At 38.5% G+C, this 17739-nt stretch overlaps 1 protein-coding gene across 1 annotated transcript in view; it reads right to left on the reverse strand.

Annotated features, from left to right (window-relative positions):
• Positions 1–17739, reverse strand: part of ANKS6 (ankyrin repeat and sterile alpha motif domain containing 6) — a gene marked incomplete at its 5' end in the record, with an annotated part of 36465 nt that overhangs the window by 18067 nt on the left and 659 nt on the right. The window contains 7 exons of the mRNA XM_029085031.1: positions 259–462; positions 1505–1554; positions 2155–2365; positions 5604–5752; positions 7207–7313; positions 10363–10567; positions 13715–13759. Of these exons, the coding sequence (XP_028940864.1) occupies positions 259–462; positions 1505–1554; positions 2155–2365; positions 5604–5752; positions 7207–7313; positions 10363–10567; positions 13715–13759 (971 nt within the window). The remainder of the gene's footprint in view (positions 1–258; positions 463–1504; positions 1555–2154; positions 2366–5603; positions 5753–7206; positions 7314–10362; positions 10568–13714; positions 13760–17739) is intronic.

A 17739-nucleotide genomic window follows, 5' to 3' on the forward strand; every position in this document is an offset into this window, starting at 1 on the left:
TTTGCAGCAAATTCATTAGGGCAAGACTTTTTTTATGATTAACAGCAAATAAGTTCTTTAATTTCATACGAAACTTTCATTCCATTTATCTTCCTTTCACAGAGATGTATATTCTTCCTGAACAGCAGGGCTTAAAAGGACAAACCATTACTGAAACAGTGGGTTTAAAGTAACTTCTAATCAGAAAAACAGTGTGGCCCACCAGCCAGCATGGCCTGGACATAAGACAGTATTTTCATACACATTTTGTTTGCTTACTATATCAGAGTTTCCACTGCTGTTAAAATCATGCTTGATGGCTCTCTGTGGCCAGGCAGTTCTCATCTGTTCAGCTTTGCCATCTTTGCTGATTCGCGTTCGGTCAGAATTCCAAAGCTCAAAACTTGAGGGCGGTAAGAAAGGGGGTATCACTGCTTTCAGTTTATCGCTGGGCAGCCTGGTAAACGGAGCACTGCTTCTCAACTGAGAGAGGGAAACAAAGAAAAGGAAAAAGAAAACACCTTCTTCTTAAGAAAGATTATTGGGAGCTGATGATATAGTCTCAATATTCGAAGTTAAATAAAATGATGGAGAAAAATGCATTTTAAACAAAATAAAATAGAAACAAGAACATAAAAGTAGTATTTGTGAAAAGGTACAACATATAATAACAGAGAGAATCCAAGGGACATTCTGGCACCCATCAGTACACTCATTCATTTAATACAATTAATGTAGTCCATTTAGCAACAGAAACTGTATTTTCCTTCATTGGGCTGTGTCTTGCTTCAAACCGATTTTAACAAGAACGTTAACCATTAATTTCCAAAGAAATAACAAGGTTCTCCTCTCTGTATCCCAGACAGGACACCTGGAAACAGTGAACAACTGCCTGTTCTTGCTGTATATGTTCTCCAGAAAAGAGAAAAAAAAACCCCTCAAAAACCAACACAACTGATTTGGCTCCCTGGAGTTCTGTCAGTCAGTCACATAAATAGTTACTCAATCTTTTTAAAAAAGAACATAAAGGATAACCAGCCAAATTTAATGATATCTCCAGGGAGTAAACTCTAGGGGAATTTAAAGCTACAGCATAACAAAAGAAGAAACAGAATAATACAAACATCCCAAACTAAATATTTCATCATTGCCTCTTCTAGTAATTTCTCACTTTCACACTCTATCATGTTCCATGCAAATTTTCCTCACAGTATACTGCTTGTCAGCAACTAATCAGCTATTCCATCCATTTTATTAATTCACTGCTGATCATACAAATGTATGGCTAACTCTTGAAAAAAGTCAGTACTTGTCAACAGCTTCCTTGTCACACTACTTGTAGTACTTCCTAGTCTAAGAACTACTGATGTATCACAGCCTGTCAGTTCCTGTCTAGTGACTATCAACAATGACAGCTCTCTTTCTAGTGGTGACTTGGATAGGAGCTAAAAAAAACCCAAAAAAATTATGGGAGCTGCATGACGTTCTGAATTGGGCTGAACACACCAAGAACACTGCGACATACCATGGTTGTCAATAGTTCATCTTCCTTTCCGCCTTTTGCAGTGTTCACATCTGAAAAATATATAAGTAATATTTTAGAGTTTACACGCTCCTACTGTAGTTCTCAAGGATATCTTATTGCTCAAATATTCAACAGCTTCACCCGCAGTAAACACACAGAACCAGTGAGAGTGTCGTGCACCTAACTGACATTAAGCCAATATCCTTATTTCACATGACAAACTGGGGTTTTCACATGGAGAGCTGTACAACTTCAGTAGATGTGCTTTACAATTTGGGCTTTTCCAGTCTCTCTTCCTTCTCAGAAATATTCATTTATTTGTTTAAATAAATTGGTTTTCATTACATCAATTATTTTATCGAAGATACTAACTTTTGAGTGACCTGTCTCTAATGTCCAATTGAACAGTGCTTGGTACAGAACAGTAACATTGTTATATCAGCATTTTCCTGCTTAAATGATGCTGTGCTCAGTGTTCAGCACGATCAACAGTCAGGAGTACAAACACCTCTCTTTCTGTATACTACAAGTACCTTACATGTCTTTTCAGTTATATTAAGCTAAATAAAAACTAAATCAATAAATCATAAATAGTATCATCTTGACTATCCCCCAAGAGCTCACTTCCCACAAGACAACTCTGGCTTTACCACTAGCTTTGTTATTTGTGATCCGAGCCATAGCAGCATCGAGGTTTCCAGAGGTGTCCGCATCACTCTGTGAAACTGCTTTTATGGTGGCATTTAATGATGGTTCAGGCTCATCAGGAAAAGGCACAAACTGATTGGAAGGAAATCCATGGCGCAATGTCTGAGTCAGCTTCAGCTTGCGGAATCGATTGGACATCCTGCTCCACCAGGACTAGATTGACAAGAAGATACAACAATTTAGTTCCAACTAAAAGAAAAAAAAAGAGGAAAAGAAATGTACAATTAAGTAATCCTTACTGCAGTGATAAATCTGTCAAGTTTTTGAGATATACTACAACAGCAATGTTAAAGTGGTTTGCAATTATCAACAGACTCCTTCACCATAACTTGTATGCATAAAATTAATCTCTTTCCTTATTTTCAATCTGGCAAATGGCTTACAATATTTTTCCACACCATCTGGAAAGTTGAGGTAGATAAAAGTATTAGAGCAATTTGAATATGAAATTTTCACAGCTACAAGGTAAGTATTTAGTCCTTCCATTAGCTTCCAATTTCACCACCCATTCGTACACTCTCTGGCATCAACCAACTGACATGTATATTTTCTGCTTTTTAGAGGCACGCATAGAAGTTTATCTGATCTGCATGAAAGCCTCTCCTTATAAAATCAGCGTCAAACTGAAAGTTCTGACAGTATTCCTGTCAAAATAAAGATCCACAATCCATACGGTGCTGCTACACAGGTAACTTAAACCTTGCTGGACTTCAAAGACTATAAACTGAAGAAGAGCAAGGCAAGGAAATCAGCTGAGAAAACACCACAAACCTGAGGACTACTGCTCCTACAACCTCCATCCACACAGGTATCACATATGTGGAGACTGTTACACTAAAAGACCATCTTTGCTCAAAGTAAAACTTATCCAAATATTTACAGACTTGCATATCTTTACAGGCAGACAGTGCAAGGTACTTCAAGTATTTAACAAGACATTCCTCTAGACTATATGAGACCTATAGGCTATGTTAAGACCTGTGCAATCTGTATTAAAGATTATGTGGCTTGTAGGTAAATCAGATTATAAATATCTTCTGATTATTTCTGAGTAAAGCATCTTCTTGCCTTTCTGAAACACTTTAAAAAAATAATCAAGTCATATAAAAGTGATGATAATTCATCAAGGCAGCTTTGTATGATAACAAATTCATATAACATACTTTCCTAGTTTAATCTTTATTCTTATCCATTCCTTCTCACCATACATATTCCCCTCTCTCCTTGGGATTTAACATTTTTCAACTGCTTACTGATATATGGCTTCCCAACTGTCACACAGTAGAAATAATTAATATATATTGTAAACTTATTCCCTGTAAATCAATCCTTCTAGCAGGTGATCATTATAAAGATTATAAGTCTGTACAGAGCATTAGTAACAGATAGTGTTCTCACATCTCTGTATCTCTTTGGAGCCATAACTAATGACGATTTACATTACTTTCAGCAACAAAGACCTGATGGAAAAAGGCAAGAGAGACAAATAGGTCTGAGAAAGCAATAAAAACCACACAGTTCAGCATTTATTCACCTTGCAAAAGGAAATGAAAGGGCAAAAACATCCATCTAGTTTTAACGGAGAGTACAACAAGCTTCCAAAAGAGACTGCTTGAACAATGTGGTTGGTTTGTTACAGGAGCCAGCTAACTTCAGTGAACAAAAAGATCACTTCTAAGTTCCTATCACCTTTGTCACTCTGCTTCACAGCGCTTCTGCTTCATTAACATGTGCTCGCACCACAAACTGACCCAAAATGGAGTAAGTACAGCCTCTATGCTGCCATATAAAAAACTACTGGTCTCCAGCAAGAAAGGAAGGATAGTGGAAAGGTTCAACTTGTCCTCTGGTGTTCAGGTCTGAGGCCTGAGCTCTGGAGTTTCCATTCTGCTACTGTAGAAGGCTCTGTCCTCTCCATATACCCTACCACATCACACGCGTACGGAAGCTGGAATAAAGGGCTTTAAACTAGACTGAAGCAGCCAAGTAACAAAAATGCATTTGTGGTTAAAAATAGCATCTGTCAAAAACCTGAAACTTAGTAGCAATGGGAGAAGGCAATAATATCAAAGAACAGGAAAACACTGTTGCCTCTTGAGAAATACCTTAGATATTTGTAACAATATTAGGAATGAAAGAATAAGGGGAAGAATTGGAAATCTCTGCCCTCAAACAACTTTCCTCTAAAAAAGAAACTGAATATGATAATTCACATGCTCCAATACTAACATTGAGAGTATAACTTGCTGAAGAAGCATAGGCAGGAAGAAAAGAGATAAAATAAGGATTTTGTATATGGAAAAGGCACAACTTTGTTTTCAAATCCACAAAATGTTGAAAAACAAAGTAGTCAACAGTTCCTGTGTGAAAGAGGTAAAGAATGAAATCATATTTATCCACCACGTAATCAGTAAGTAAAGGAACAAGGGCCTGTATCGTGCATAAATTACAAATAAAAGAACACCCAACAAAATAAAAAGTCTACTAGTCAGTGACAAAAGTGATCAAACAGGAGACACAGAAAGGGGTTTGGGTTTTTTTAAACTTCAAAAGCAGCCTACTTGTAATCAGATATTTTAGTATGAATACCGTTAACAGAAAGGAGGTAGGAATATATGTGCATTTGTTTAACAGACTGAGAATATTTAAATGAGCCTACATGAATCAAAACCAGACCAGACTGATTAAATTTCTCTAGAGTAATTATAGACAACGTGACCTCTGAACAAATGTTATCTTCAAGATAAGAGGATGGAAAGAGTTACAAAAATCAGGCAAAAGGCAAATACATAATCGTTGTTGCCCAGAAGAGGAAAATTTGAATATTTACTGGCCAAAAAGCTTAACTTAAAAGGTCACCATTCAAAAAACAAGTCTCCATAACACTTCAACTTCAAAGAAAAAAAAAAAGTTAGCTATTAGTGTAAGAGCAGTCTACTAAAACTGGAGTACATTTGGATTTTAAAGGCAGATTTAGAATTAAGTTCATAATCAAAATCCAGTTCCAAACTTATGAACATGGTACTTTCTGCAATGATGAGATCTATATCTAGGCACTGAAACGCTTCAATGTAAACTCTTACTTAAAAGTCACAGAATCACAGAATGGTAGGGGTTGGAAGGGACCCCTGGAGATCATCTAGTCCAACCACCCTGCCAGAGGAGTTGCACCTAGAGTCTTTGCTTTGCCATCTGACCAAAGGAAAGCTGAACACATGCCACATTTCATAAAAACAGGAAGTACTGTCAACAAGGAACTAAGAACCACCCCTCTCCCCCCAAAAAAACAGTTACATATGAGATCCAAACTACTACTTAGCAATTACTTTCTTTGCTTCATACATGACAGGAAACAATACATTGGTTATTTATTAAGAGTTAATATATCTACCTTTAGACCTCCTTTGTCATCTGGCAACATTGGGACATTCAAGGATTGCCTACTTCTGGAACAAGGCAAAGATGATCTGTTGCTCAGTTTATTCTTGTCTTTGTCTACTTGCATGCACGCTGATGCCAGCAACCGTACAAGCTCTGTGTCTAAAAAAAAACAAATTAAGATAATGTTTAGTTTGTTTTGCTTTCCCAAATTATGACTGACATATGACTGACAGGCAGCCACTTTCCCTGTAAATCTCATGTAAGTAGTAATTGATCTACCTCTCAAACACAAAGCAGATGAATCCTTCTTTCTTGGCCTGTGCTTCCCACCCCTTTTTCCCAGATAGTGGGCTAAAGTTATTTACAAATATAAATAAGTCTATTATTCAGTCAGAATCAGTCATGTGTGACCAATGGAACTGCCTCCTCTTGCACTGTGCAGAAGTTAAGAATGACATTGTGATCCTCCTCCCTTTTCTCACCTGACACAGAAGAGAGTAGAGAAAAATGAACATTCTTTCTTCAAGTGTAGGTTGCAGAAAAGAAGCTTGAAATTAAATCCCAAAGAGAAAGCAGATGTTCAGCCTGGACAATGAAGGGACTGAAAATACACAGTAAAAAAAAGTTGGATAAAAAAATAAGAAAAAAGAAAGGAAGAGGAAGAAAAAAGAACAAGTATGAGATGAGGACAGGAAAGCAAAAAAAATATTCTGTAAATCTGTATTGTATACGGAAGTCAGGAAGGACTTTCAGAAGGGTACACAGAATTGACCTACGCATTCCTCTTGCTGAACAGGTAAGAAGACAAACTACTCTGTCCTACAAGAAGTTAGGTATAAGGAAAAAAAAATCACTGTATTTTTGTTCAAAAATGTCATACTATTAGTGATCCACTTTTGACAAAGGAAAGGTACCTGCTAGTGACCAAAAACACCAAAATGGGTAAATACAGAGAAAAACATTAATTCCATCAGCAGTAGTGTTTTTTTGGCTTCAGATAAAGCAATTCAGGTACCAGGCAAAGTTAACAATAACAAATTACATAAGCTTAAAAAAATACTAAAAACCACAAAACCTCAATGTGTTTCATTGATGCCTCCCCAAAACATGCTGCCTTTTTCTAAAGCACTTCCATGAAAAACAACCTGAATCCTGAAGTATGATTTATTCTCAGCCTTTACAGACCTGGTGGGAGGTTTGGCCACAAACTCACTAGTTTCTTTCTGATTGTACTTTTTTTGTCCTGTCCCTTTACTGCTGTTTAGTGAATGGAAACTTCTAGCTCTAGTTCATAGCTCTGCGCTAATGACACTGCAGAATACCTGGGCCACCAGAGTCAAATGTGACTGAACTGGCTCTGGTGACACAAACACCACATTTTGGAGCATCTTCACAAACAAAGGCAAAAGGAACGAGCAAAATCTGTTATCCTATAAATGTGTATACTCATCTAACCAAGTAACTTAAAACCCACCATTTTCAGGCAGCATCCTTCTCCTGTCCAGCACAGACTTCAGAGGGTAATTCCTAGCAAGTTTAATGTATTTTCTAGACTGGAAGGGATTTATCCGTTTACGTTGTACATTTCCTCGGTGCTCTTTGAAATAACGTACCTGGATCATTCAGCAGCATTATCAGGTCAAAAGCTGTGTATCCATTTTTTGCACGAAGATTGACGTCAGCTCCTTGATTTAACAAATACTTTACAACGTCTTTGTTTCTTTAGGGGAAGAAAAAAGGCATCACTCGTTAAAAAAAAAAAAAAAGTAATACTCCATTTTTATCCCACTATACCATTGCTCCTCAATTAGAGATCAGAGTTCTACCTCTTCTACAGCTAACAAAGTCTAAAATTAGTCCACAAGCTATACAGAAGCTCCCACAATTCCTTTGTCACTCACTGTTTACTCACTATGAATTACACTAAGCAACATGCAGAAAGTCGGTGTAAAAAACATAATCTGAATGGCCAGTTTCTTAAGTTGACCCTCTGGAAATGACTCTGGAATTTGTTGCCAAACACCTTCCCAATGAGAGGTCATTAATGCCTAGGGCAAAAAAGCAGATGGAAAGACAAAAGGAAGTCCAATAGTCATCATATGCCATTACTAATACTTCAACACAACTTCATATTCAGAACAGGTAAGAAACTGCATCTAGAAAAGCCAAATTTAATTAAGATAATTTATAAACTCCAAACACTACTTCAGTTAATTAGAGATATAAATTACATAATTGAGAAGGCACATTATCGCTTCCTTGAGGTGTTTAAAATGCAAAACCAATCAGCATTAAATGATAACCAACACAAACACCTTCCAACAAAAGCTCATAAAAGTCAGCTGCATAAAAGGAACTCGCCATCCCATTCCCATTAGCCCCTCTCCCCTCTCATACACCTGAATAAATAAGCAGGACTTGCCTTGTAAGCTAAAAACAATACTGTAATCCAGCCTACAAAATAAACAAACAGACAACAAAGCTAGGGAAAATATATTTAATACAAAACTCCTCTTGAGCAGAGACTGACCTTCTATAAAAACAAACTCTGGCATGCATAAGTAACACAGAAAAAAATGTTCTTAAGTTGCAATAGCTGACTGCAAACTCTTAACACAGAAGCTGACAAACAAATCTCAACCACACCACTTCAGAGCGTTACTTCTTATCATATGGATGGAGTTTTCACTTATGGACTCACTCCAGATAAAATCAACCTAGCACAGAGAAGGAAGGTTCCTCCTCTCTTCTAATAAAAATTCTGCTCATCCCCACCACAGCTCCTCTGCATACTTCCCATTACTTTTCTTCTCTCCCTTAAAACTGTGTCATCCCCCATCCTGCTTCCAGTCCTGCACCATGAGGGCACACAGAGACACAACCCTTTAGTGCCTCCGGCTCACACAGACCTCATCTGCTCCCTCCTTCAAACCAGAGACCCTCCACACCACCGCTGCCCCTGAGAAGGGGTAAGCTGAAGTTATGCGGAGGCTTAAGATTTCCAGTTGCTGCAAAAATTTGCAATTGGCTCATGTGAACCAAGGAGAGAGGCTAGGATGCAAAGTCAATATTTATTCATGCACATGAGGTGTCCCAGCCAAACTGGGGCACCCCATATGTGGTTTTACATGTAGTTCTTGTACCCTTCAAGCATTTAGGTGCAACATGATTTGGCTAATCGCAATCAGACACACTACCAATCACTAGTCACAGTAAAAATGTGCAAAGCAACTGTATTTCTGAAAAATTCCTGCTGCTTGTCCATTCATCCAGATGTCCCTGGAGTCAGTCTTGCTATCCTTAGTTATCTAAGATGCCAGACAATACTGAGAGGGTTTCAAAGACAATATTAGAGGGGTTAAGATGCTGGAGTTATCTTGGTTGACTAGGGGTATCTTTTATCCTTCATGGACAGCTCTAAGCTTCCAAGAAGCCAAGTCCTTACTTCCAGGGCTGGGATGTTCTTCTGGTCCTTCCACTGAGCTACTATCCTTTAGTTTGTTTTACTTAAGCATGCACAACACCAAAGGCTCCAGTAAAATTCCACTACCCCAAACATTAAGTGTATTAAAAAAGTTACTACACTTTCATACTAGAAAGACTCATTGATAAAATAGGGAAGGGAATTTTCATACCACAGTCCTCCAGGAAACTGAAAGGGCAGTATCTGAAGAGACGCAGCAGTCAGCCATGCTCTGTGCTTCCAGAGACAAGAGGAGTGCTGGAGTACTCACAAGTGGAAGTGCCAGCAGCCCTGCTCATCACTTGCTGCTGGCTGATTCCACTCCAGCTGTGCACGGGGCTGGCTGCTGCTAAGCAAAACGGCCGCATCATAAAAACTGATTTTCAAGCACTTCTGTGGAACGGCTGTTGCTACTATCAGTACTGTGCTGGTGAGGAAGCAGAGAATCTCATCTTACGTAGGTCCCAGGAACCACTTCAGAAAGTTTTCACAAAGCAATGACAATTTGACCTCCTGTTTTTTCCTCTCTGTTGCACTTTCATAGTCCAATGAGATCTGCTGACTAAAAACAAAAGCTGGAGCACAATATCTGCATTTGTGCAGTTACTGTGAGTGTTACCAGGCAGTGAAGTGAATCTTCACCTTTCCGAAGGCCACCTCTACAACAGTGGAGAAAAGTTCACCTTCCTAAACTGAATATCCTATTTCAGACAACGTCAAGTATGTGACAGAGATCAGATGTGAAGTACTAGGCCAGTTTCTGGGGTCTGACTCCTAAGGGCCTGTATCTGTACCGTAGCTTCAGAGAAAATGACAATCAGTTCTCCAGTGGCAGCATTTCAGAAAACGCAATGAAAACTAAAAGCTGAACAGGGGAACATAAGAATGGTTTTAAGAATGGAAATTATGGCACATAGAAGGGTGATCACCTTCATGTTTCACAACTTGATGTAGGCCTACAACCCTGGCAGGGGGCGATCCCGTCTTCCAAACACTAAAAAAAAAGCAAAGGATGGAAGTTGGAATCTTCGTTAAAGCTCCTAGTGCTGCCTGGAGCACCATGTTCTCAGCACTTACTGAGTAGTTCCTAAATGTGCCACTCATTCTGAAATCCAAACAGGGTTCAGGTCTGCTCTGAAAAGTTGAGGGTAGTGCAAGAGTCTCAGAAAACTGAGGGCACAAGTCTCCCAATTTATTGTAAGACCCCTCTCCTTCCAGAGTCAGTATCAAAAAGATTTTTTTCTATTGGGATGTAAGAAGAATAAAATTTCTTTACTGCTAGACCCAAAGGCAGCATATATCTTACCCATGGTACGTGGCCTGCATTAGTGCTGTCCAGCCATGAACATTATCTTGTTTGTCGATATCAGCATTTTTCTCCACAAGGAGCTGAACAAGGGGCAGCTGCCCAGTTACAGCCGCAATCATTAATGGAGATGCGCCGTCAACATTGGCAATATTGACCTGACTTGCGTCTTCATCAACAATCTCTTTAACCAGCTGAAAGTTTCCTGTAAAACAGTGGTAAAACATAATCTACATGACCAACAGAGAACTGTTTAGCCACTGAATTCATACATATTTTGATTTGCTAACATTGGTCTACATTTAGTGAAATTAAAATTAAAAAATTACAGTACTAGAGCAACTGCAACACTAAAGCTAAATATCTGTAGTGATCTTTGATCTTTTAGTTGACAAGCACATCTTCCCAGGCTACATAAAACTGAGGCACTGTCTTCCCCCATTTTCCCTACCTGTACACTTACAATGCAATCTCATTTAAAGAATTACTTTCTGAAATTAATGACTAAGCTATAAAGGCTGTATAAACTGCAGTGCATCCCACACGTGAAGACACAAGTAGGGATTATTTCTACTAAACTGTCATAAGATGATGTCGTGCAAGGAAAACTGATGATGCTGAGACACCATGATTTGTCCTTTCGCAGGACAAAGATCCCTGTTCTATTTCCACAGGCTGAAATCACTGAAACAACAATTTTAGAATCAAAGAGAGCAGGTACAAAGGCACTCTGAAAGGTGGTGGAGGCCGTCCTTTGCCTTAGGCAGATAGAACAACACCCTATGTCACCATAAGTTCCTCCTACAAAGGTGGTTCACTGATTCTAAAAACTTCTACTGATACAATTCCACAATCTCCCAAGGAATTAATTTATTCCTGTGCTCAACTTTCTGATATTCAGAAAGTTTGGGTTTTTTTAATTCTGTGTCCCATATTTAAACTAAATTTCCAATGCAAAACTTCTCTTCTCCTTGCTCAAAACTAATGCATTATTCCTGTCATCTTTCTAGTTCTTTAAAGTGAACTTCAAGTTTCCACATAAAGAGGCCGGTAGTCACTGAGTTCTTGCCTGGATTACGAAAAGCAGTACAAAATATGCTACTGAACATAGTTTAACCAGGTTATGAGTTTGTTGGGTTTTTTTTCCTAAATCTTAATAAAGGTAGGAACAAGCACTTTTTAAAAATGTATGAGGTAGTCAGGGTCATCTTAAACACAGACCTTAAGCTCACCGACCTCCCTTACTTTTTTGATGACATATGGCAGGCAAAAGCAGGGAAGAAGCTAAGAGAAAAAAAAATGTTCTCTGTGATCAAATATGTAAGACCATAGAAACAGAGGCAAGAAGCAGCAAATTACCAACTGCCATGCAAATGGAAAAATTCTCACTTTTATAAAAACTTCTGGATGGCAAACTGCTTCATGACATGTGCTGCCTTCAACTCAATCACAGGCATGGACGTTTTCCTTGGAAAGCCAGTCAGAATCCCAGACAACCCCAGCAGGCACTTGAATGCACTCACTGAAACTAACACCCATGCGTGTCACTCAGCTAATTTCTTGGAACAGGAAAGACATAAAAGCACAAAACTACTTTTTTTATGTCCCAATTTAGTAAAAAGACAGCAGGTGGCTTTTTTAATGCAGAGCCGCATCACAGACCTTGTTAAAAAGAAACCCTGGAACCTACAGAGACTCCAGAATTGACTTTGAACTCTGGCCTGGACATTTAACCAAGTGAGCTGGTTTTTTAACAGTGCTGACATCACAGAATCACAGAATGTTATCCATAGCCAAGTATTTCAGAAAAAAAACCCCAAAGAAGTACACTGAACAGTATTCATTCACCTCCCCTCTTAAGACTCCTTCTGACCCAGCACTAACATTTCTAAATCTCAGCCTAAAAGTTACAGGAGTATAACAGGGATATAAGCTAACAGGCCTGAGGCCTTCCAGGTAGGAGGTTTTGGTAGCTTACGTGTGAAGAGTCAACATTTAAGAGAGAGCTCCTGGTACTGCTACCTATCACCTCTTCCTTCTCCACTATTAGGTCTGCCCATTTCCAGTTCTGTCAGCCTGAAAAGCCATAAAGCTCCTGAGATGGTGACTTATGACAGTTAATTGAAAAGCAACTGTTAAACTGTTGTACCAAACCCAGGCTGAGATCTGAATGGTAAGGCCAGGCTTGACCATTTAAAACACACCTCTAACTTTTCAATAGGAATGCAGCGACAACAGAACTTGGAAGATAACTGTTGATTGAAAGATGCATTGCTGAAATCTATTTAGACAGATGCTGAGAAAAAAAATGTATTTTCCTCCATAAAAATCTCTCATTTACAAACAAGAATAATAAAAAAGATACAAAAATCCATCAGAAACTGTAAGTTGCTAATTCACAGCCCTCTTCGGGTTGCAGCTCCCTGTCGAAAGCAAGAAGGTGAACCACACCAATGGCTTCACGATTATGTTACAGTCAGGAGTGGGTACATGGACAAAAAAGCCGAAATGAGAGGCAGTTGTGCTCAACCCTCAAGTTCACTTATTCTGTATGCACCTATCAGAGTCAGGAGGGGCAGAGACAGGTTTCAGTGCACTATGACCAGATTTTCTATGCCACAGACACAGGAAGCACAGCCCCAGTAAGGATTATTAGGCCCACTGCATGCACAAGGCTCTATGACCAATGTTTCCTCATTGTCTAGAGCATCTTAGTCCCAAGTAAGGGCAGGTCGACTGGAGAAGAAACAAACCCCTTCAGTCTCATGGGACATCTCTCATGACTTCACTGGACAAAAGACTTAATCTCATATGAGAATTACATCTTCCAATATTTGTAAAAAAATAAATAAATTGATCCATCTGGAACTTTTCTTTATTACTGAGTGACTATTTTTTTTCTGGCTGTCTATATAGCTAGTACTGCTGGCAATAGGCTAAATGTGTTGTCATATAGCTGAAAATGTATTTAAATGGCAAAATATCAATTGTAAGAGCAGTAATTAGATATGGTTTAAGTACTGAATCTCTCTAACCTGTCAAAGAGATTTCAAACATTGCAGAGTTTCCTGACTTCCAACATTACCAGCAGCCTCTGAACTGGAACTACAAAATCACAGCATTTTGGCATGAAGGGCACAACCAGGAGTTCATGCAGATTTTCTCATATCGGAATATGAAGAAAAATAAGTATAAACTGCAGAAAAAATATGGTTTTAAAATTAAAATAAAAATAAGGAAAAAACCAGAGTTGCACATAAAAACAGAACACCTCTGTTTCCCATGTTAGCAAACAAATATGCTCTGAAATTAAAAGAAGTAGACATGGTTGAAGCATCCTATCAGTACTTACCCAATTTCAAAGCATGAAAGACATCAGGTTGCCTTTTTTCTGTATCTGAAAGAAATTAAAATATTTCTATTAGCAATTATTAAAAAATAAAAAATGTCTAGTAATTTTTTAATAACAAAAACTATTAAAAAATTTACATAAAGGTACTACTCAACATGTGTATAGACATACATTTAATAAGAACAAAGAAATCACTGATAATCTTTTTATTTCCTCTGGGAAGAATGACTCACCTGTATGGTTTTCTGTGCAGAACTAAAGCTACAAACTATAATAAAGCACCAGCACCAGCTTGTGCCTTTCAACTTCCATTCTCTATCAGGAAATTTGGAAACTTCTGTGTTTCCTGCCTGGAAGACTAAAGAACCACAGTATGGTTCTGTGGTCTGGTGTAATCCTCTGTACAGAAGTAAACACTCAAATAGCACAGGATTACTTTGAAAGGTGACTCAAAAGGAGTTTTACAAGCTGTCCCATTTTTATTTTCTCTTGAGTATTGCCAGGTTAATGTGTGAAGGTCACAAAAATAATAGTGATGATTTAACTACACAGCTTGCTATTTGTGCATTAACAGACATCTTTCAGCTCCCAGATCACCAGTCCCATAATAAGAATTGTAATTATTACAAAATTTAATATTTTGAGTGAAGGATCATTCCTTTGACATGCCTTCAAAGTGCTTTGAAACTGCTGCCACTATGTAAGATGAGGAAAAACTAGTGACATGTTCTGTACCTTCCACTCAAGCCAGAAAAATATATCCTCTGGCATATTCCAAGGCATTACTGAAACTACAGAATCAATGACGTAAAAAGATTTCAAGGAAAACAAGGAGACATTGAGAGATTTCCCAAGCTCAATTCTGCCTTTTTTATGATAATACAGAAAAGGTCAATGTTCACAGCTTGACCCCCAAGAAAGCAATTTGAAAATGATGAACAAAAGCAATTACTGGAAAGCCCAAAAACACCCCATGAGAAACTCTTATTTTAAGACTGGGAAAGAAAGTGGTAGGTCTTGCATTTTCTCCTGGTTCAGAAACTGCTCTTAGAGAAGAAAATGTGTATGAGCTCAACACTGGAAAACAGATTTCAAAAGACTAGTTTAGGAAAGGACCAGACTCCATACTTGGCATGTGAAAAGTCTGGAAGAGAGGCAGCCTCAGGGAGCAAGAGACCACAAGCTGATGCCAGAAGGAAGGACTGCTGCCTGGGGAAGCCAAAGCAAGTACAGGGACAGAACACAGGAAACACCCAGGCCATTTCAGGTAGTTCTGAATTTGCTACTGAAAACAGCCCTGTGAAGAGAGGTTACTTTCTTTTGGAAGGCAGTTCACCCTATCTATAGCAATGGATTAGAAGACAAGTTCCTTTTCTGCTGCCTTCCGTATGAGAGAATGGATTTTTTTTCTTCTCAGAATATACAAGACTCCAGTGCCAGGAGGAGACTGAAGCAATGGTCAAAAACCAATGCAGACATTTGTGTTAAAGTTTAACATTTTTACCCCCCTCTCTACCTCAGTTACTACCCTTCTGCTGATGGAAACTGCCCCTCAGTAGAGATGACAGAAACACTCATCTGCTTTAAAGCAAGTTCACTCTCCTAGCTTAAAAAGACTTCTTCAATAGTTCAAGTTGTATACCTACAGAAGACTTTCACGACTCATCAGGCCAACTCTGCCTGTACATGCATTCTGTATGTGCAAACACAGAGCATAAAGCACTGCACAGGCGAACCCCACAGATGACTGATTCTCTCCGTGTACTGTAACCAACTGATGTCTATTCCTCAGAGACTGGCCATGAGCAAACGTCTACAGTCAGCCAGTTCTGTCTGGTAGCAGAGCTGTACGAAAGCCCTAGCTCCAACTCAACCCATGAGTCAACATCTGACTAAGTTAACACCTTCTCTGAAGCAGAAAGAAATGTCAGATTTTGTTCCTTGTTTCTTAAAGTGAAGCTTGACCTGCAGGAATGACACCAAATGTAAATAAAAATTAACAATTTGGTGGATTGTGGACATGTCCACATGGTAGTGTAATATAGACATAATTAGATAAGAATTAAGTAAGCCTATTTGGGTATCACAAGTGGCAGAGAGCTTGGAGTAGACTATCCTACCCTACAGGCTTTCTGCCACTGTGGCTGGATGGGTGGTACCTGGAAAAGGTTCTTTCCAGGGCTGGCCACATCCTTAGATTTTATAGCACGTACTCCAAAGCTGAAAAATACAGATGCAGCTCTTCCAAACCCTCTTGTTAAGCATCTCCCAGCACTGGTCTGCATCATAACGCACAAATACCTTGAAAAACGTCCCCAAACAGCCACATACAGAACAAGGCCTCAATCCCTGAAATGACTTATTGATGTTCAAATGTCCAACATAATGTCCAAACCAAACTGTCCGATTTCAGGAACAGATTTAATGCATTTCTGTTAAACAAACTTCTGGGAAAGGAAAAAAAGGAAATCCGTAACATTTTAACAAAACTAACGTAAGACATTAATAACATTATTTTATAGAACCAGCTAGAAAGTAGAAAGAAAAGCTACTTTGGAAAGATATCTGGGAGAGATACCTGCAATAAGTAAAGAGGTTTTAAATATTAAATTCATTAACATTTCAAACTGATAGGTGAAAGCAAGCAGGTTTAACCTGTATCTTCAATAAAAATAAAAATCCTAGAAAATTACATATAAAAAACTGTCAACAGAATACAAATTTGCTTATTAAACAAAAAAAATCTTGGAAAATTACTGGTAAAGAAACACACAATACACTATTCTGTCCTTTTGGTTAAGTGTGTGGTACTGGGTATACTGGTCAATAATGAAGGAAAAATGTTGTAGTCTAAGTTTGCTCACACCTTCCTAAGCCTTCAGATTACCTAGTACAAGATATTACCTCTCTTTACAAAATCCTGGATTTCTTATATCCTTCCACACTCATGGCTAAAGCGATGCGACCATCGCACATTCTTTAGTTACATGCTCACAAAATGTTTCTTTATCAAATTCTCTTATCTCATTCAGTGCACATAACGAACACATTACAGGGCAAAATTAAAAACCATGAAAGCAGTATTTCTTAACTTTACTTTACTTGAGATTTGCACTGAAATAATGTTAACTTAATCTAGCTTTGTACGTACATGAACACAGTGTGTGCGCCTCTCTCTGTGTGTGCACACACAGAGGCATACTCACATTTGAGGGGAGAAGGCTGCTTATAAATTTTATGAAATCCTGAAGTATTTCACTTTCCCGCAAAGAACAGAAAAGTAGGGGATGTGCCAACTTGCTATTCATCCACATTAATACTTGGTTTTCTTAGAATATACGGTCCCCTATCAAAGGACTTTAAGCAGGTTTCATATATTCAGAGAGTGGTAGAAGAAACTGTTAGTTAACCTCATCTGGCTTTCTGCACATCACAGGCCTTGCATGCAACACCTAGTGAAGACAATCTGGTAATGAATTTCAGAAAGGCATTTAACCTTGAGTGCAACTATTAAAGATTGCACATCTCTACTGTAAAGTCACTCCAGGTCTAAGCTTCACCGTGAAACACAGCATCTCATTTCCCATTCAAATTCTTCTAACTTTCAACTCATTTTTTTTTTCCTTTGGCTGCCACATAAAAAGGCCCTCCAGCACTGGACTTCCTGTCCTTAACACGGACACTTTATTAATCACACCTCTCAACCACCTCCTCATGAAACTAGATGGATTGAACTTCTTCAGTCTCTGTTTACAAGGCAGGTTTCCTAGATTTTATAACTTCTAGGTTTTCCTTGAGACTGGGATATTCTTTCTTTGATATCCTATTCTGCTTTGATGTCCCTTTAGTGCCATTTAAAGTAGGCCTTTGTAATTTTCGGAAGAAAAATGAGCACCTGGATCATGTGTGTTAAAAGCAAAAAATATTTAAAACATTAAAACATTTTAAAGTGTTTCACAGGATTTTTATTGCAGGACAGGAATCTCATCATGCTAACATGGAAGAAATCTGCTGAAGCTGGGCAT

This window comes from Antrostomus carolinensis, unplaced genomic scaffold (assembly GCF_000700745.2).
Source record: "Antrostomus carolinensis isolate BGI_N321 unplaced genomic scaffold, ASM70074v2 scaffold36305, whole genome shotgun sequence".
Lineage (NCBI taxonomy): Eukaryota > Metazoa > Chordata > Aves > Caprimulgiformes > Caprimulgidae > Antrostomus > Antrostomus carolinensis.